General features: G+C 38.8%; 1 protein-coding gene across 2 annotated transcripts; it reads right to left on the bottom strand.

Moving 5' to 3' along the window:
• Positions 1–287: 287 nt before the first annotated feature.
• Positions 288–21,471, bottom strand: PCNP (PEST proteolytic signal containing nuclear protein). 2 transcript variants are annotated; one of them, XM_054714051.1, is made up of 6 exons: positions 21,364–21,471; positions 15,014–15,125; positions 14,776–14,938; positions 10,974–11,048; positions 5,089–5,144; positions 288–2,097 (listed from the first exon to the last, which is right to left on the bottom strand). In XM_054714051.1, exons 1-6 carry the CDS (start codon positions 21,425–21,427, stop codon positions 1,971–1,973), a joined length of 597 nt encoding a protein of 198 aa, XP_054570026.1. In that variant the 5' UTR covers positions 21,428–21,471; the 3' UTR covers positions 288–1,970. The 2 variants fall into 2 exon arrangements, with proteins under 2 accessions (XP_054570026.1, XP_008159586.1); XM_008161364.3 differs by lacking the exon at positions 15,014–15,125 and having other exon boundaries at positions 14,776–14,990.
• Between the last annotated feature and the right edge of the window lie 55 nt (positions 21,472–21,526).

The raw sequence follows: 21,526 nt of genomic DNA, 5'->3' as shown, positions 1-21,526 counted from the left end.
AAAATATGTAGAGCTAATGGATGGTAGACACTAGTAAGAGAATACCTTCTAGCACTAGATATACTTTGGCAGGCTTTTCTACAGCACAGGGCAGACAAACACTCTGGCAGGGGAGGAGAAGGATGCTATAGAAGTAAATGCTAAATTAGATAAGAGTCTAATGAACAATAATTTAATACCTTCCATTACCTTGGCCAACCATCTGGACAAAAGCAACAATTGTAACATTTGTTAAAAAACAAACAAAACCCAGCAACAATTAAGCATAAGAGAAAATAAGAACACTATTGAGTTTGACAAATTTATTGGTATTTTAGTAAAGACATTCATCTCAGTTATTTCTCTCTCCCATCTTGACCATAGGCTAATATTTCGTTTGAGTCAAGAAAAGAATATGCAGGAGAGGGATTTTATTTTAACAGTAAAATAGACAAAAATGAAAAGTTTGCCTACATTAAAGCAAGTTAAATTCATGTATCTTGATATCATTAAATCAAGTAGTTAAGAACTAATAGTTCTATATACATTTCCATCGTTTTTCTTGGGACTTACTCTAATAAATGAAAGTGAACAAAGTATTAGGAATATATACAGGCTGCTTCTCTGGAATTACTACCTTTTAAAAGAGCTGAGCAATTAGTTACCACCATTAAGACAGTCTGAAGCTGCCTGCAAATTTAACATTCTAGAAGTTTTCAAGGAAATCATTATACTGCATTTTTCTTTTATCTATGACTATACCTTTAAAGATGTGTTTGTCACATTAAAAAAGAATTCATATACAATACAAAAATACAAAAACAAAATAAAACCCTACAACACATAGCTCTAACAAAGTATATGTGGTCAAAGAGTCCATAAAATGTTTAAAGATGCATTTTCTTTCTATTTTCAATATCGAAAATGTGCTTTTGAGAGGCCACTGGTTAATATGCATACACTTAAAATAAACCATTTTATTGTATTAAATAAGGATTCCTGTAGTTAAGTACAAATCAAAATGGAATTCACAAATTAGTAACTTAAATGGTATGACAAAATTACAGAAAGTGCATCTTTCTCATTTTCCATCTTGACACAATGTTGCTTTTTTGCTGTCTGTTACCTTTTAAAAAATAAAAACAGCCAAATATTTAAGTATTATGTACATTTAAAATTTTTGGTGGTGGTTTGTATTTTAAAAGAAACAGCTTCCTATGACTTGCCTCAAGTCTGGTGGAAATGCTTACAGGAACTAAGCTAATAACAAAAACCAAGAGAAGCACATTCAAAATACTGATTTACTTTGGTAGCAAACGGTTGTTCTTTGTAGACTAATGAAGGCAGACAAGACCCATTAAGGTGAAGTGGGCTATATCAAATACTCAACAGTTTACATAAAATTAAAAAAATTTTTATTTTAAAGAGCTAAGCCTCTGTATCCACTGATAGCAATGCAATATCTAGTTTGACTTGAAACAAAACAAATGCCCATTAGGAAAAAAAGCAATATTTTAATTTTATCCAATTCACTTTCAGTCAATACTCCAATAACATTTTCCTCCCAATACAGTACTCCCTCTTTATAAGGCTGTTCCTGGGAGCCAGAAAGTTTAGGTTAATAAGGGAGTTAAGTTAGAGTAATTGCTTGCTGTTTAAACAGACAATAACTTTTTTGCTTCCCTCTTAATGTGCTAATAGTTGTGTCTAAAAAAATATGCAATTCTTAGAAAGGTACCATTTCTGATTTTTTTTTAAATTATCTGTAACCTTTGGAAACTAATTACATGAAACTACAAAATTAGCAAATGTCTTGAAATCTGTATATAAAACATAAATTACGTCTAATTTCAAACTCTCATTTATTAGTGTACCACTCAATCTTAAAAAAAAAAGGCGGCTCCAAAGATAGTCTTATATCATTCTTTAAAAAGGAAACTGTTCCTTTTAACTTTACACCCACCCCATACCCCAATTTCAAAACATATCCTTTAATTGTCTTGGTCATGGACATTTCCAAGATGAGATTTTATATTTCGCTCCCATAGCTTCTGGTTATCAGAAAACCCATGCTTTCCTTTATTAAAGGAGTTTGGTCCTGCTGATGTTGGTGTATCCCTGTGTTAAAAGAAAAGAAATTTATAAATATAGGCTGAACATCAGAAGCCCCTACAAAGGTTTTAAAAAATATACTTTCCATAGACCCAGTTCTAAAATTTCAGATTCAGGCTTAAGGAAGGAACAGATACAATTTGTAGTTTTAACATCTGAGGTGATGATACACTATAGGCCCGGTGCAGGAATTCATGCACCAGTGGGAGGGTCCCTTGGCCTAGCCTGCGGGATCAGGCCAAAATTGGCTCTCCAACAACCCCCGAGGGGTTCCGGATTGTGAGAGGGCGCAGGCCAGGCTGAGGGACCCCACTCTGTACGATTGGGGCCAGGGAGGGACACAGGAGGTTGGCCAGCCAGGGACTGTGGGAGGGCTCCAGGGTGTTTCCTGTCAGTCTCGCTCAGTCGTGATTGGCCAGACCCCAGCAGCAAGCTAACCTACTGGTAAGAGTGTCTTCCCCTTGGTGGTCAGTGCACATCATAGCGACTAGTTGACTGTCTGCCTCCTGGTGGTCAGTGCACATCATAGTGAGTGGTTGAGCGGCCTTAGCATATTACGCTTTGACTGGGTGAACAGCCGACTGGCCGCTTAGCATATTAGGCTTTTATTATATAGGACTAGTGGCCCGGTGCACGAAATTCATGCATGGGAGGGGCGGGGGGGGGGTCCCCAGCCTGCACCCTCTCCAGTCGGGGACCCCTTGGGGGATGTCTGACCCATCGGGCCTAAACCGAGTCGGACATCCTTCTCGCAATCTGGGACCACTGACTCCTAATCACTCACCTGCCTGATCGCCCCTAACTGCCGGCCTGATCTCGCCCCCAACTGCCCTCCTCTGCTGGCCTGATCTCACCCCCAACAGCCCTCCCCTGCCAGCCTGATCACCCCTAACTGCCTCTGCCCCCACTACCATGGCTTTGTCCGGAAGGAAGTTGGACGTCCGGAAGATGGCCGGTCAATCTGATCTAATTAGCATATTATCCTTTTAGTAGTATAGATTACATAGAATAGGACTGCTATGGGGGGGGGGGGGGGAAAGAGCCTTTTTCAGCAGGAGGAGATGCTCTTGGCAGACAAAAATACATAATCCCTATATCTGGACTCATAGCCAGCCATATGCACTATACTGCCAAACCAGTCATTAAAAAATTGATCTGCTTTCTTACACCTTACACCAAACAGCTGTTGCCCTTAAAACCCCTCCTCAGTCCCCACCTTAGGTTCTGCCTTCACAGTTCACCCAGATTAAATTCTGACTGGTCGATTTCTATGCAGTCAGCATCAAAAGCTCTGCTTCCTAGGCAGCCATTGGCTCCTCACACTTCACCCAGATTTGGTTCTGATTGGTCGGTTCCTATGCCAGTCAGCGTCTCCAGATCTATCTCTGGGCCTGATCAGAGAGGCGGGGCTGATCAGCAGCCCCCATGAAGGCCTGGAGAGAAACTGAGGCGTGGCTTCGCCAGCAGCCCGGAGAGAAAGAGAGGCAACGGCTGATCAACAGCTGCCATGGAGGCTTCGGATTAGACCCTGCCTCTCTCCCCGCCGGGCCTCTCTCTCCACAGGCCTCTCTCCAGGCCTGATCCGCAGCCCCCTCAGCAGTCAGTGCTGGGTCGCTGTGCTCACAGCCACGGCCACCGAGCACTGACTGCAGGACTGACTTCTGGTCGGTTGAGCCTTCAGTCGTTACGAACCCTGGGTTTTTATATATTAGGATAGCTAATGGTGGCAACCATTATAGTTTGAAAAAACTGTTGCTATTTTGCTGCCTATGGATTCTTCTAAGATTTTTATGGTTTCTCATCTTACGTTCAAGTCCTTTACCCATTTTGAAATAAAATAATATACATATACAAAACCACAAAACAACTGTTGCTTGCAACCCATTAATAAGGTCATGAAATTAATTTGCTGGCTTGTAATCAGCATTTATAAAAAATTAAACATAAGCCCTGACTTGTTTGGCTCAGTGGATAGAACGTCAGCCTGCAGACTGAAGGGTCCCAGGTTCGATTCCGGTCAAGGGCATGTACCTTGGTTGCGGGCACATCCCCAGTGGGAGGTGTGCAGGAGGCAGCTGATCGATGTTTCTCTCTCATCGATGTTTCTAGCTCTCTATCCCTCCCCCTTTCTCTCTATAAAAAATCAATAAAATATATATATTTAAAAATCAATAAAATATATTTAAAAATCAATAAAATATATTAAAAAAATTAAACATAAGAAAAACATGAATATGTACCACACACAGAAAGATTTAGGTCATTTTATGAACTCTGTTTTAATTTTACATATTTAGATAGATGTGTTTAGATTGGGTTACAATGTCTTAGATTCCAGTATAAAATGAAGGTACTGGGACTGTTCCCATTTGAATCATAGACCGAAAATCTGAAGGCTAATACCTGTTTATGGACTTAGCAATTAGTTCTTTGGAAGTTCATACATTAAGTAGAAATAGGGACATAGTATGGGTCAATTTAAAGCTAAGCTTTCTTACTAGCTTCTAAATTATCCATTTATGCATACAAAGACAGGAAACTGAACATCATGTTAGTTTAAAATTAACATTATTTCCATGACAACAGAAACAATAAAGAAAAATTAAAATACTTTTGCTTTATTTTGTTTTTTGACATTTAAGTGACCATGGAAAAAAGGGTATTTATGATCAAGATTAAGTGGTGAGAATGATATCATAAATGAAATGAGTCAAAGCCATTTCTTTTTATACCAGAAAAAAAAAATTCAATATAAATTTTAAATCAGAACATTGCTCATAGCTATTTATTTGAAAAAAATATATATATATAGATTACATGTATCTAAAAAAAGTCTTAAATTGTTAATTTTCTTAAAATACTCGTAAGATCACTGATAACTCAAAAAACTTATGCTCAATACACAAGAAAAGCCTGAATACCAAAAGATTATGTATAATTTATTCTTGCTCTTAATTCTCTGTAATTTTCTACAATATTTATGAAAAATTATAATACCTTCCAATATTCTTCATCCTCATCTTTGCTTCTGGAGGCATTTCCTCTGGTTCGCTCTGGAGATAAAAAAGAAAAACAGAAGTTAATAGAGATGATTGCCTATAGATTTATTAAATTCACTTAATTACAATATGCAAAATTCTATATCTAAGTCTTTTAGCATTTTCAATTTTGTAAATTTTGATAAAAGAATAAATTATTTATCTTAACTACATTTTAAAAAGAAATATACTTCTAGTGTGCTGGTTTTGCATTAAAACTTTTGGTAAAAACGAGATATTCTAGAATTAAAACCATTTGTTGATTATGTACTATACATTGTGTTAAATGCTTTAATATGCATGATATTTTAAAACTCTATAACAATTGTACATGGTGATATGATTATCATCATTCCCACTCTGCAGGTGAAATAAACAAGGTGAACTTGTCTAAGGTCACAAAGCTAATAAACAGCAAAACAATAGAGTGCCAAAGCAAAGACTCTTAATCATTTTACTGGATTGTTCCTTCTCAAAAATGTCTCCTTGACTAAAAGGTATCTTGAAAGTTCTTTGCTTACTATTTTTCCCTATTTATAGTTATGGATAAGTTACAATGATGTAAGTTTTTAAGTATAAATTTTGCCGATGAGCTTAAAGGCAGTCCTTAAGATTAAAGGAGTTTCTACTGGTCAAATCTGGGACAATCAGAGCATCATAACCAACTGAATAAAATAAGAATCCATGAACCCACCACACATATAAATAAGGGAAAGCTCTTCTTTACAGTGATAAGGGTTAGCTAGCCAGCTTAATTAGGCAGATAGGAAGGGGGGGGAGGGAAGGTCCAGAAAGGATGAAGGCATTTCTGGCTTGAGCAATTAAAAGCAGCCTGACCTGAGCAGTTGGGAGAGCCATAGGGGTAATAAAACATCTCCAGCCAGGACAACTGAGAGAGGGTCCATGGGAGAGGAATGCATAGATGGGGGCTTGGAGGCACCAAAATGCTTATCTTACTTTTACGGAGGACAGAAAAATGCCACAGGATAAGGGGGAAGGAAGACATACATTCACAGAGGATAAAGAAAAGTCACAGGATATCGGGAAGGAAACTTATTTTCACAAAGGACAGAGGAATGTTGCAAGATAAGGGGAGAGGAGGGGAGCACCAAGTGGGCTTTGAGCTCTGATACCAATACTATGTAGCAGAATGACCAATGAGGAAAGCACAGGAGACAAAGAGACTCAGTAGATTCAGATTAGATTTTTTTCCCCGAGAGAGAGAGAGAGAGAGAGAGAGAGAGAGAGAGAGAGAGAGAGAGAGAGAGAGAGAGAGCGCGCGCGCGCGAGCACAGGCCTTTCCCATTTGGGGGCCCCCGCTGCCCAGATGGAGTTTGTATCTGCTTCTAATAAACGTCTACATTTTTATTAAAGAAATCTGTTAGTCCACGAATTCTTCAACTTCGTTGGACAAGAACCCACGAGAAGAATCTGCTCCCGAACCTCACATTTCAACAGTAACAATCAATAAACATAGAGAGGATGAAAGAATTAGAAAAGTCATCATTTGGCAAACATTATAATAACTGACTCTGGCAAGAATCACCAATGGATGTTAACACTCAAGAGTAAATGCTTAACATGGAACAGAGTAAGGAATCTCGGAGTGAAGGCGAGGGAGGGTGAGTAGGTGGGAGGTAACCAACCAAGGACCTTGCATGCATATATGCATGGCCCATGGACACAGACAATGGGGCAGTGAGGGCAGGGGGTGGGGGCGGACTGGAGGAAAAAAGGGGACATATGTAATACTTTCAACAATAAAGATTTACTTAAAAAAGAAAAGAGTAAATGCTTATATACCTTCTCAAACCATTATCTCCAAGAAGGTAAATTTTAATTAGAAAAAAAAAAATACACCAGTGATTTGACAGTACAGACATTACTTTAACCAAATGATCAAAGTTAATGATGCCTGTAATGGGACATACTGACAATATGTGCTCCTTGATATGATGCACTGAGAACTTGGCACTACTACTTCTGTGGTATTCCAGCTAAAAGAAATGTGAATCTAATCATAAGAAAACACCAGACAAATTCAAACTAAGGGACATGCTACAAAATAATTGGTCTAAAATAATGATAATAAAATAACTGCCCTGAACTCTTCAAAAATGTTAATGCCATGAAATATACAGTAAGATCCAGAGACTGTCCAAATTAGACTCCAAAGGAGATACAAGAATGCCCTTTGTCCAATATGTTTCAGGCTCAGATATATATTCGAGGTTACTTAACCATGTTTCTACAGAAGAAGAACCAGATAAAGATTTTATTTTGTATGTTTCAGATATTAGTCCTTTGTTGATTTTATTTTTACTTATTTTATTTTATTATTTTTTAAATATATTTTATTGATTTTTTACAGAGAGGAAGGGAGAGGGATAGAGAGTTAGAAACATTGATCAGCTGCCTCCTGCACACCCCCCACCGGGGACGCTCCCGCAACCAAGGCACATGCCCCCGACCGGAATCGAACCCGGGACCTTTCAGTCCGCAGGCGGACGCTCTATCCACTGAGCCAAACCGGTTTTGGCTATTTTTACTTATTAGAATTTTTATGAGAGTTTATTTGAGACAAAATGACATGTGCTGGGGACCAAATCTCAAATGCTCTCCCTCTTTGTTGGTTTTATTATTTTTGGTATTTTTAAATTGACTTTTTTTTTTTTTTAAATTGAGAGAGAGAGGAAAGGGGGAAAGAGAGAAACATTGGTGTGAGAAACATAAATTGGTTGCCTTCCACATGCACCCTAACTGGGGATTGAACATGCAACCCAAGCAGAGTATGTGCCCCTGACCGGGAATCGATCCCATAACCTTTTGGTGTACAGGACGATGCTCCAAACAACTGAGCCACACCAGTCAGGGCCCTGTCTTTGTTGATTTTAGACATTTGCAAATATCTTGTTCCAACTTTCATCATTAACTTTGTCAATATTATTAAACAGAAATCCTTAATTTTGGTACAATCTAATTAGTCAATTTTACTTAGGGTATGGGGAAAATGTTTTTTTGGTAAGTTTATTTGAGCCAAGCTGATAACATATACAGGGGAGCAAGATCTCAAATGCTCCCCAGATAGATTTTAGATGCAATGCATTCTGTGTTTTTTTAAAAAAATATATTTTATTGATTTTTTTACAGACAGGAAGGGAGAGGGAGAGTTAGAAACATTGATGAGAGAGAAACATCAATCAGCTGCCTCCTGCACACCCCCATTGGGGATGTGCTCACAACCAAGGTACATGCCCTTGACCGGAATCGAACCTGGGACCCATTAGTCCCCAGGCCCACTGAGCCAAACCGGTTAGGGCACAATGCATTCTTTTATCTAAGGGACAAGTTTATCCCTTCCTATCATTACCATCTTATAGCAGAGAAATAGTGTTGCCTGAACCTGTCCAAAATTTCTTTATAAAATATTTAGAGAAAGCAGTAAGGGATGATGCGAAGAACAGAGAACTAGAAACCAGAAGACCTAAGTTTTAGTTCAAAATTTGTGTGCATCAGCACATACTTAATGCATACTTTAACTTCTTAACTTCTCGATTTGCAAAATAAAAATAACTGTACCACATGATTTACAGGAATATATGGAGGGTAAAATAAAGTTATGTAAAGATATCCAAATTGTTAGGTATTCAGAGTAAGCAATTACTGCCCTCAATGGATAAGAGCATGGGCCTGTGGACTGAAGGGTCCCGGGTTTGATTCCAGTAAAGGGCACATGCCCAGGTTGCTGGCTCGATCCCCAGTAGGGGATGTGCAGGAGGCAGTCGGTCAATGATTCTCTCTCATCATTGATGTTTCTATCTCTCCCTTCCTCTCTAAAATCAACAACAACAATAATAATAATAATAATCCCCCAAAACAAAGAAAGCAATTACTATGTATTGCTTATAATTGCCAGCCTCTCCACTTTTACACATGCTGTTTCCTTCTTCCTATATTGTCCTCATACAATCTGTTAAGAATGTCAGAATCACAGAAAACAGTAAATATTATGTTAGTACTTTTTAAACCTTCCTGGGGAGAATGGGGCAATGAAATACATTTTTTTCTTCAACAAAATCTCACTTGGGTTCCCAATTATCGAACAGATACAAGAATTGCTGTAAGTAAATGGACACAGACAACAGGGGGGTGAGGGCATGAGTGGGGTGGGGGGGTACAATGGGGGAATAAGGACACATATGTAATACCTTAATCAATAAAGAAATTTAAAAAACCCCACAAAAACACAGGCTTTCTACTGGTTAAGAACTGGACAAACAGGAGAAAAATCCAGTCTAGTGGTCTTTTCAGGCATCTAGTTACCAGCCTCTTTCTTTCCCTGAATTCCACATCACTTCATCTCCAGGTACTTTTGATTTTTATTTTGTGCTATTTTATGATTAAGTCTCTGCTCTAAAAGACTGAGTTCCTAGAGAAACAGGTCTGATTTATCTTTGTAATCTCACTGTGCCTAGCACATAGAAAGCACTCAAATGTGTAAAATGAGTAAAGGTCCAAAGAAGAATACAGTGATGACTAGTTATTCTTTACCTACTCACCTGGGATCTGAGCATTTCACATTTATCCTTGTCCAAACTCCTCTACAAATATCTCCAGCACAGTCAAATGGAGCTGCTTAGTATTTACCACCGTGATTTGAAAATTGACATCTTAGCTTACAAAAGTATTCCTTGGTTTGTCAAAACCCTACCTAATGTTTCAATACCCAACTCATATTTCTTCTCTTATATAGTCTTCCCAATCACTCCTACCCCAGTGTTTGTGCTCCTCTGAATGTATAATTCTTATCCAGATTCTTTTTGGGAGCAATTACTCATGTATCCAGTAACACTTTATTGTTTTTCAATGGGTCACATCTTAAAATGAGGATTAGGTTCTAAAGTCAGAGTATAAGGAAAAGTCAAAATTATGCTTAAAATTCCATAGTCATTCATAAGCATGGTAAGAGAGCGACCCTATGAGGGGCATGAAGGGAGTAGGACTGCCTAAGACAGCAGATAAGCATCTTATGCTTACTCTGGAATACGAGTTTATCGAAACTTCTGGCAGAATCACCTCCACTATTTGTTTTCCCTCATAGGGATAAAGGGAGAAAACACTATAGCTGCCTCATGGGGATAAATGGAGAATCACTTGTATTATTAAAATTTCTCATCACTGAAGACTTTAGCTATAAAAATTATTAAAGGCAGCAGTATTCAATTTGTTTTTGGATACTACATACTTCCTAGTACATACATATATTATCTATCTATATAAAAGCCCAGTGACTGTTACGGTGGAACGACTGGTTGCTATAATGTGCACTGACCACCAGGGGGCAGACACTCAACACAGGAGCTGTACCCTGGTGGTCAGTGTGCTCCCACAGCAGGAGCACCACTCAGCCAGAAACTGAGCCGGCGAACGCAGCGGCCACCTCCGTGGCAGCGCTAAGGAGTGGCGAGCCAAGTGGTAAGGAGCAAGCAGTCAGGCAGTTAGGAGCGAAGGGTCCCAGATTGCGAGAGGGCGCAGGCCAGGCTGAGGGACTGCCAACCCCCGCCCCCCCCGCCATGAATTTCGTGCATCGGGCCTCTAGTTCATAATAAGCATTTATTGATGATTAAGTTCCTTTCCCCCCAGAGTTAACAATATTTTAAATAACCCTGCAACCAAATATAATAAATAGAAACATCCAGATTTCGCAGATGTCTCACACACAGAAACTGATCAGACTTGCAAAGGAAATTCACTAGTACCATTAATACAACCTATAATCTGCCACTAACATCTTTCTTAAAGAATTGGTTAAAGTAAAATAAACAAAACTGGGTGTCAACTTACATCTTCATCTTCATTAAAAGCTGCTGCTACTGAAAGGGTTTTTGGAGCAAGAGTTGGAACAGTTTCTTTAGGTTTCTGAAGAAAAAACATATTAAAGAGTATGATAAAACATTTACACAGGCTTGTTTAATGATATAAATAATTTATCAGCAAATATTAAACTTTATGTTTTAATAGAAATAGTAAGAAACTTGGAAAAAACTTTGGATAAATCCATTCTTTTTGAAAATGTGGGTTATAATGGGTAGCTTTTTACTTTATTGTCCATTTTTTCCCTCTTATAAAAGATTTCCTAGTTAGGACCTATAATTGAGTATCATTTAGCTAAGGGGCACCTGGGACAGGTAAGAGAAAATTATCAGTAATACTTTCCATTGTAACATTAAAATTAAGTACAGTGTATCCTTGGGAACATAAAAGACACCAAGACTCATCTTTCTACTAGCTAGCTTCCTGCCCTATAAGCATGCTTCATGGCATCTCTTCTGTTTGAAGTAAATTGTCCTCAGTATCTCCAATCCTCTCACCACCCATTCAGTCTTCAACCCACTGCAATTTGGCATCCTCCCTTACCATTCTCCGTGATTCCTCACTCAACTAGAATCAGGTTACCCTGATTATATAATCACCAATGACGAGTGTGCTACTTTTGACTCTAATCACCAGTTCCTTTTTTGCATTTTATTTTAAAATAGATTTTATTGATTTCAGAGAAGAAGGGAGAAGAAGAGAGAGATAGAAACATCAATGACGAGAGGGAATCATTGATTGGCTGGCTCCTGCACGCCCCACACTGGGGGTCGAGCCTACAACCTGGGCATGTGCCCCTGACTGGGAATCGAGCTGTGACCACCTGGCTCATAGGTCAATGCTCAACTACTGAGCCACGCTGGTCGGGCACCAGTTCCTTTTTTAAAACACCCCTACCTTGCCCGGCCGGTGTTGCTCAGTGGTTCAGCATCCACCTACGAACTAGGAGGTCAAGGTTCGATTCCCCGTCAGGGCACATGCCCAGATTTCGGGCTTGATCCCCAGTAGGGGTGTGCAGGAGGCAGCCGATCAATGACTCTTTCTTATCACTGACGGTTCTCTCTCCCCCCACTTCCTCTCTAAAATCAATAAAAATACATTTAAAAATAAAATAAAACACCCCTACCTTGTCTTCTGTGACACTGGTTTTTTTTTATTGGTGATTTTCCAAATTCTCTGACCTTTTATTCTCTTTCCTCCCTCCTGTCCCCGCTAAAATGACAGGTACCCTAAATTCTGTCCCAGGTGCCTTTCCTTCTCTATTCTCCCCTGGTCAACTCCGTTCATCCCAAACTAAGCATGTCAAACTTGCGGCCAATAGCCGCATTGCCCCTTCTCCCCCCATCTTCTAATCCTTTGTACAGAGTGATGTATATGGTGATGTTTCTAAAATGCAAATCCATTTAAGTATCAATATTCCTTATAATGTTCTATGGCTCTGCTAGAACTTAAAGAATAAAGCCAAATTACATTATGGAATTCAAGCCCTTTATGATTTGATCCTATGGTCTCATCTTGGGGGCTTTCTATCATGCATTTGCCTTCCAAACACTTTCCAAGTACAATTTCCTAAATGTACTGTATGGCTTCATATATAAACTGCTTTTACATGAAATTCCTTTTATCTGAGATGCCCTTTGCCTCCTGCCTGCACTTAAGGCAAACTCCAAGATCACTTCATCAGTGAAATTTTCTCTGACCTGCAACAAAATTAACCATCCCTTCTTCCATAACACACACAAATACTTTTTATAAACAATATTTGCTTCTGAAGGAATGAGAAATGTTAATTTGGAGATTATGCATAGTGTTTATAGAAACACCCTTCAATCTTTTAAAGAAGTCATGTATTTGTTGTAGGTACAACATAAGACACCAGGTAAGTATTTGTTGGTTGATCGGACTATCTTTTCACATCATCTAATCAACAACAACAATTCCAACTATTTTTTATATCTTACATCTCTAGCCCCCAAGAAAATTATGTTTACACTATCATTTATTTTATAAAAATAGGTTTTTGTTTTCCAAAGATTAAACATTTTACTGAGTAGGCTTTTTCAAACACAACCCTCCCATCTAATATGATCAGCAATTACTAACTCATGTGAATTAGGGATTTATATATCTGATTTAAGGGGTGTGTTGAACCACAGTAAAATTTATTATCAAGGGGAACATCTGTATAAGAACTGTATATTAGAATACATGTTTAATCACTATCAAAAAAGTAAATTTTGCTTTAAACATTTTGACTCAGTGGGTAGTCGGCCCTCAGACTGAAAGGGTCCTGGGTTTGATTCTGGTCAAGGGCATGTGCCTTGGTTGCAGGATCCCTAGCCCGCCATTGGGGTGCGTTCGGGAGGCAACCAATTGGTATGTCTCTCTCACTTTGATGTTTCTCTCTCTGTATCTCCCCCTCCCTTCCACTCCCTCTAAAAAATATATCCTGGGGTGAGGATTAAAAAAAAAAAAGTAAGTCTGTGCAACTTAAAAAAAAAAGATTAAACAGAAAAATCAGTTCCGATAGGGAGACTAATCATAAGTAATGAAGTTACAAGCTGAATGTCTTGAGATGGAAGTGGGGGTTCTGAAATGGTAGCTTTTAAAATTAGCAGTATGACTCACACTTATAGTAGAAACTTGATCCATATCAGATTTAAAGATCTTTGCATGAACATCTAATGCAGAAAAAAGCTATATGCATCTAGCAACTGAGCATTAATTTTCACAGAAAAGACAAGAATAAACAACTCAAAAGCAATTTTAGGATTTTTCTCCTTACACAAGAATGTAACTATTTTCTAAAGCTAATAGCAATACAACATATAAGTAACTTTTCTTCTTAAAGAAGAGATTTATTTGGATAAACCATATAAAATAGTTAGATATAGTCAAATCTCTAACTTCATATGCTTCAATCTAATATTTCAAATACTTTCCAGATACTCAATAGTTCATAAGAATTGATTTATGGTTTACATATTAAAACAACCGCTCAAACCCTGCCAGCGTGGCTCAGTGGTTGAACAATGACCTATGAACCTGGAGGTCATGGTTCGACTCCCGGTCAGGGCACATACCCAGGTTGCAGGCTGGATCCCCAGTGTGGGGGTGTGCAGGAGGCAGCAGATGAGTGATTCACACTCATCACTGCTCATCACTGGTGTTTGTTTCTTTTTTCTTTTTTTTCCCAACATCATTGATGTTTCTATCTCCCTCTCCCTTCCTCTCTCGGAAATCAATAAAAATATATTTTAAAAAAACCACACGTGCAAAAAACCCCACAAGGGATCAAAAGTTGATTTGTAAGGAACTACTGTCACAGGATATCAATGAAGATCCTCGTGTAGCTCCAAAATAAGATAATCAGGAAGCTCTTCTTATCAAGGAATATTTTGCTAATATTAACCTTTTAAAATAAACTGATTTCTAGAGATATTATTTTTAATATTGCTAGAATTGAAAGAAATGAAAAATAAGCTGAAATTCTTTCTGAAAAAAATTCTTTCTGAAAAAAGTTGGTTTTGCTCAACTTAGGAAAATTCTAAGCTATTAGTTGTAGTTGTTTCTTATATTCCAAACCTTAAAAAAAAAAAAAAGCTTTATTAAGGTATAGTTCATCCAGGTCTTTCTTGAACATGGAGCTAATAACTCCGTAAATACTTACATGTACATTTTAATCCTTAATTTACCTAACTCAGTGAAAACAGGTTTCCAAAACAAATTCTTAAGACCCATTACGAATATCATATATAAAATAACAACTCACACTTGATCCAAGTTTGATGGATATGGCTGAGGCTTTCTTTGTCGTCTGACTACCTATGGCAAATCCAAACTTGGAGATCTTTGTAGGCTTTGTTGGGAGGTCTGCAGCTTCTTCTTCAGCTGATCGCTTCTCAGCGCTGCGACTGGAACTTTCCCCTCCATTACTGGAAGAAACAGTCTTAGTTTTCACAGGTTTTTCTGCTTCTTCTTCAGGTCCTGGTGAAGTCGAAACAACTTACCAAGATGAGCTATTTTTACTGAGCAGACTGACGGGAGCAGCAACCTCAAAAAGCATCGTTATAAGGAAGATACCTCTGCAGTTGTCACCTACTGACCCAACAGCCTCTTCCACTGTTTGTTAGAGTATAATAACAGGAACTGAGATTGTGGCAGTAGAAGAAGCTCCCATGAATTAACTAGCATAAAATACAGAGCAATTTAAAATTATAAACACAGAGTTCACAGAAAGTAAAGACCCTTAAACTAAACACTGTAAGTTGTTCGATAATCTGGTTATTTGTGAGATTTTTGTTTAGAAATTAAGATCTGTAAATTGTTCTAACAAACTAGTTTGTGGGCAATTAGTCACATCACAGGATAATACATATGACTAATAAGTTCCAATATTCTTCAATAATGTACTATTAGTTATACAAAGTACCTAGTTATAAACATTACCTGAACTACAGTTATAAACAGCCATTATTACCTGAACTACAATATTATTAAAGCCTGGAATAACTTTCTTGAGTGATGTATTCCTCATGTACATCTCACACAATCTTTACTTGTAAAGGAACTTTAAAGAAGACTACAAGGTTATCACCTTTTGAGTACTTCTACTCTGAAAGCGTGGTTATTATCACCTGTTTTAAGTTATCCTTAAGAGCTTTTAACAATCATTCTTAGGTTTATACATTATTTTTAATCATGAAAGACAGATGAGCTAATTATAATTTCAAACAGCAGAAGGCATACATACAAGATGTTTTTCAGTAATTTTGCTCGTGTTTGCATTAATAAATGATGAAATTAGTTCATACCTTGAATTTCTCAGGTATGTTATACAAGGCTAAGAACATATCGGGAGGTAAGACAGAAGGTTGACTACTATTAAAATTCGTATTTTCTTTCCCCAGTTTACCAATTCACTCTATGGGATGTATTCTGCTACAATGGATGATTTATTTATGGAGAAAGAGAAGATGCTCTAAGGCAGTGGTCGGCAAACCATGGCTCGCGAGCCACATGCGGCTCTTTGGCCCCTTGAGTGCGGCTCTTCCACAAAATACCACGTGCGCCCGCACATACAGTGCGATTGAAACTTCGTGACCCATGCGCAGAAGTCGGTTTTCGGCTCTCAAAAGAAATTTCAATCGTTGTACTGTTGATATTTGGCTCTGTTGACTAATGAGTTTGCCGACCACTGCTCTAAGGGATAGCCCTGACAATAGTTAAGAAACAGGACAAAAAGCTTGAATGGAGGGTAAGGAAGGAAAGTAAACATAAACAGACTGACAAGTAACTGATTAAAAAAGGAGAGGCTATATATCTCAACTATATAGTTTGGAATTGTAGAGTCTCTAGTTAATAAGCACTTTGAACAGAACATTTGATTTTGTTGAGAGGAAAAATAACTCTTTAATTTCCTTTGGACAAGGGGTGAGAGTTGTAATGACAATGTAGGAAAGAGATTAAGCAGGATGAGGTTTTGGGATTTCCCCAGGAGGTGCCACTTACTTACTCAGATATGAAATTACAAAAGTACCTGAAGAAAGATAGATTACTATTCAATAGCTAAAATGCAGAACTCAATTTAGGATTTCTTTTTAAAAACTATTATGTATGTGGTGGTTGCCAGAGGGAAGGGGGGAGATGGAAAAGGGGGTCCCAATATATGGTGACAGGAGATTTGACTTTGGGTGGAGGGCACATGGTGCAATATGCAGATCTTGTAACAGAAACTCACACCTGAAACCTATATGTTCATGTTGACCAATGTCACCCCAATAAATTTAAAATAAATAAAAAATAAAAGTATTATATAAAGTTTTTTCAAAGTCTTCAAAGTCTAAGTTTATAACTAAAATAGTTTATGCTAAATTTTATTTTGCTTTCTATTTATAGTTTTTTTTTTATTGTTTAAAGTATTACGTCTCCTTTTTCCCCCCGCGACTGACCCCTCCAGCGACTCCCACCCCCAAGGGCAAGCCCCCATCTATTTATAGTTTTAATGATGTATAATATTTACAGTAAACCCAAACAGTGATAACTTCTTTGTGACTGATACACAGCTAAAATTGAAAACTCTTCAAATTGGAATATATAGATATTCTGAAAATAAACGAAAACAAATAGTGCAAAGAACATTTAGTCTTAATTGTAATATAAATGCTCTTTGAATTGTGACTCAAGGGTTATAATTAGTCAAGATTTCCTGTTCTTTTAAAACCCATCTTTACCTAATTCTAGGTCTCCTGTTATCCAGAAAATATTTTTGAAACAAAAAATAATCTTCAAAAATTAAAGCATAAATAGTGGGAAGTGAAAATATAATTCTTACTATAATATTAATAACATTGTGTGATAACTAGCTGAACTAGTAACGTGCTAATACATGGAACACAACAGTATCTGTCCAATTGCATCATGCTATAGGGAAGATTTCTAGAGACTGCTCTAGAAAAAGGTAGCATGAAAAGGGGAGCTGGGAAAACTATCATTAAGCAAGTAATCAACTGGCAGCAACTCAATTATATTCATGTCTGTATTTTTGTCATCTGAAGAAGCATACTATAAAGATCACCTACATCTCAGATGCACACTGAAGATTAAAGCATACTATGTCTATTAGGTCATTTCCACACATGGCTGATTCCAGATCAGCAATTTATTTCTGGACATAGAAAACTAGCCTTGCTCACTCTAAGTTTTTGTTTGTTTTTTGAAAGCAACTGTAAATACTTAGTAGCTTTAGAAAACATTCTTCAATAAAAAGGTAGGGGGGAAAAGGAGTGAAGGAAGGTGGATGCACTATTAGTACTCATTACACCTTTCATGGACTGAACTGTTATTTTCTCTTCATGCAATCCTCTTCTAATAATTATGTAGTAAGACATATGAAACATTTAGGAAATACAGCGAAATGAAGTAAGCAATGATGTGAGGGGGGAATATGACAGCCAAATCTATGTTATTATCAGTGTGATTATTATAATTTCTGCAATTATATATAGAGAGCTCTTTAGAATATTATTTCAACCTAACGTAGGCTTTGAAACATACCATTAAATATCAACATCAGTTCTTAATTCCATTAAGTACCTTCCTTTAAACACAACATGTGCTACTTTAATATTTAGGGGTTTTAATAAAAACTGCTGTTTTCAATGTATTTAATGAGATGATTCCTATTTTGAGACTCTGGAAAACAAAATTTTGGATGACCATAGACTTTTGGAAAATTTTTTGGCAATGTGACTTATATTTTAAAGGATGAATAAGTATATGGTCAACTTTAAAAAATGTATAACAAAACATGGACAGTTATATCAAACTACTATATTTTTTATCAAGGGATATTTTAATAAAAGGGATTTTATCTGGTTTATATTCATTCTGAACAAAGTGTGTTGATTAGTTAATATGAAGTTAAATTACACATTGTACAAACATTTTCCCCCCATTGAATGTTTGGGGAGAGGAGTGCCTTAGGGCATAAAGGTATCTTACTTTCAAAAAAATTACCTATTAAGAAAGTTTAGGGGTATCCTTCATGACCCATTTGCACACTGGTAGCTCTTCACCTGAAAAAAGGGTACGCAGCCATCTCTCTAACACTGTGGTCGGCACACTGCGGCTCGCGAGCCACATGTGGCTCTTTGGCCCCTTGAGTGTGGCTCTTCCACAAAATATCATGGCCTGGGAGAGTCTATTTTGAAGAAGTGGCGTTAGAAGAAGTTTAAGTTTAAAAAATTTGGCTCTCAAAAGAAATTTCAATCGTTGTACTGTTGATATTTGGCTCTGTTGACTAATGAGTTTGCCAACCACTGCTCTGAGAGATTAAATGAGAACACATTCAAGACCCTCCTAGTGTCTGGCATAAAAAATGTCAATTTCATTAGAGATAGATCTTAGATAGCCTACAATATCCTGAAATGGCCATTATTATGATATGAATAGCTCTTCTCTAAAATTTCTCTTTATTTCAAGGAGATACAAAAATTCAGCCATAGGGAGAAAAAAAAATCTACCTAAGGCCTCACCCTTAGCATTATCTCTCCTCTTATTCACATAAATTCATGTTAACTATGAAAGTAATCTCACAAAAAATACTTATACTTCCAACTTACTGGACTATTCAATAGGAATTAAAAATCAGAATATTCTCTAAATAAACCCTTGAAATAACTTCATAGTATTTCCAAAACAGTGGCTACTGGCCACAAAATGATCAATTCAGCAATACCCACTCTATTAAATATTTTAACTATGATTCCTTTGTACAACTTCATTATAAATACCTGACATTAGCTCAGCTGGTGTGGCTCTATGGTTGAGCCTCAACCTATAGAACCAGGAGGTCATGGTTTGATTCCTGGTCAGGGCATATGCCTGGGTTGCGGGCTCGATCCCCAGTAGAGAGTGTGCAGGAGGCAGCTGATCAATGATTCTCTCTCATCATTGATGTTTCTATCTCCCTCTCCCTTTCTCTCTGAAATCAATAAAAATATATTTTTTAAAAATATCTAACATTAAAAAATTGTGCATATGTGCCCCGGCTGGTGTGGCTCAGTTGGTTGGAACGTGTTCCTAAACCAAAAGAAAGGTTGTGGGTTTGATTCCCACTCAGGGCACATGCCCAGGTTGCAGATTTCATGCCCCGTTGGGTGTGTGAGGGAGGCAAAGAATAGATGTTTCTCTCTCTCCCTCAAAACAACAAAACCCCCACAATTAAATAAACAAAATGGTACCTTCTCTTAAAAAAAAAAAAAAAAAAAAGGTTATGTGCAACAGCACTATTTTCTTGTAAAGGAAAGCACACCTAAGACAAATTATGAAGAAGTTATTAAGAGTTATCACTTATTCTGTCATCTATAAGGTGACCACAATAATTTTAATACCAATTACTAAAGATAACTTTATATCACTACTACTCCCCCTGAAAACATGCTAAAACAGAAACATCAATATTCATACTAAAGCTAATTATCCCTACTGAAGGGGTGGTGGAAAAATTATATAGTGGAATTATGCTAATACTCTGACAGCATATTAAATACATCTCCTATACTTTCAGTCAAGAGAGTTAAAAAAGCCAGTTTATAAGCCAGGTAAGATTGTTTAGGCTACCAATTTTTTTCTTCAAATAACTAATTTTTAAGTGTAATTTTACTCGATAGTTTCCAAGACAATTTTTGAGGAAAAAAAAAAAAAAGTCCCTAATTAGGTAGTAAATAACCAGGGGAGAGGGGAGGGAGGAGTATGGCTCAACTAATACCACGGTACATATTTTTTTAAAAAGGAAATTTTAAAAAGTAACTGAGCATTACACTTTTCTCAAGGCAATTCACATTAAACATCACGTTAACAGTTCCTAACAGTTGCCTTCCAATGCTATTAAATGCTCTGTGTTTTCTCATACTCAATACTTCCAGGAGTAAGAACCTGAGGGAGTTAGAGAATAATACTGAAAACGTTCTAAAGATACTAAGATCGGCTCGCACGTGTTCAATTAGTTGCCGTGTTACGACAAAGGGTGGCTGGAGGAATTACGTTTCTTTTCCTTAATGCACGGGACCTCAGCGGACAGGGGAGGAGGGGGCACAACAAAGGCGGCCCGAGTTTACATCGCAACGAAGCACAGGAAGAGTTACACCAGCCTACGCTGGCACCTGAGTGTCTGGCACGCAGACAGCGGGCAAGAGTCTGACTCAGAAAAGGTGGACACTGCAAAGCGAGGCGACCGAACCCTAACCCTGCACCCCGCAGCTCCAACCAGCCGGCAGACAAAGGTTCCCCCCTTTTCTCCACCGCCTCGACCCCCATCCCGTCACAGGGTCAGTATCCGGCTTGAAAATAAAGGAAAGAGAGAAAAGGCCGGGGTCGCCCCCCTCCCCAGCGCAAAGCAGCAGGCTGCCCGCTAGGTGTAACCGAGAGGGCGGCCCAGGCGGAAACCTGGCGTGCGGCCGGCCCCTCGGCCGCCGGCGGGGCCTCCCCCGGAGCGCGCCCGTGTTCTGTGCGATGCGCGTCTCCCGGGCGGCGGTAGCGCCTCCGGCACCGCCGCGCCGGGTCCCACCCGAGTTGTTCCCCTTTTTGGGTGCCCATCTCCCTTCTCCTCGGAGGCGGGGCCTCCGGGGGGCCGGGAGGTGACGAACTGGGGCCGACTATCCCCCGTCCGGGAGGTGATGCGGGCCCGGATCCCCGCGGGCCGCACCGGGCGCGCCCAGGGTTCATCTGGGCCCAGCACCTGGCCGGGTGAGCGCCACGGTCCGCCCATTCTCGCCGCACCCTCCGCCCTCCACCCCGGGAGCTCAAAGAAAGACCCAGAGCATCCCGCTCAGCCCCGCGACGCTGGGGTTGTGTTCACCTCCGGCGGCTCCAGCTCGCTGCGGCTTCTCCGGCTTCTCCTCTCCCGCCTTCCCGTCCGCCATCTTCCCCGCCGCGGCCTCCCTGCAGCCACGCCAAGGACGTCACGGCCCCGCCCAGTAACCATGGAGATGCGGCGCCGCGGGCGGGGCGGCAGCCTAGAG

This window comes from Eptesicus fuscus, chromosome 3 (assembly GCF_027574615.1).
Source record: "Eptesicus fuscus isolate TK198812 chromosome 3, DD_ASM_mEF_20220401, whole genome shotgun sequence".
NCBI classification, from domain to species: domain Eukaryota; kingdom Metazoa; phylum Chordata; class Mammalia; order Chiroptera; family Vespertilionidae; genus Eptesicus; species Eptesicus fuscus.
Note: the sequence above shows the minus strand (reverse complement) of the source record. Positions and strands in the feature narration are given on the sequence as shown.

Bases quoted from the DNA above. Each gene is read 5' to 3' on its own strand.
- PCNP (XM_054714051.1), bottom strand. From the start codon at position 21,427: ATGGCGGACGGGAAGGCGGGAGAGGAGAAGCCGGAGAAGCCGCAGCGA. The intron at 14,939-15,013 runs GTAAGTTGTTTC...TGTTTCTTCCAG, and splicing joins AGTAAAAATAGCTCATCTTG to TAATGGAGGGGAAAGTTCCA. The intron at 2,098-5,088 runs GTATTATAATTT...CTTTTAACACAG, and splicing joins AGGATGAAGAATATTGGAAG to GGATACACCAACATCAGCAG.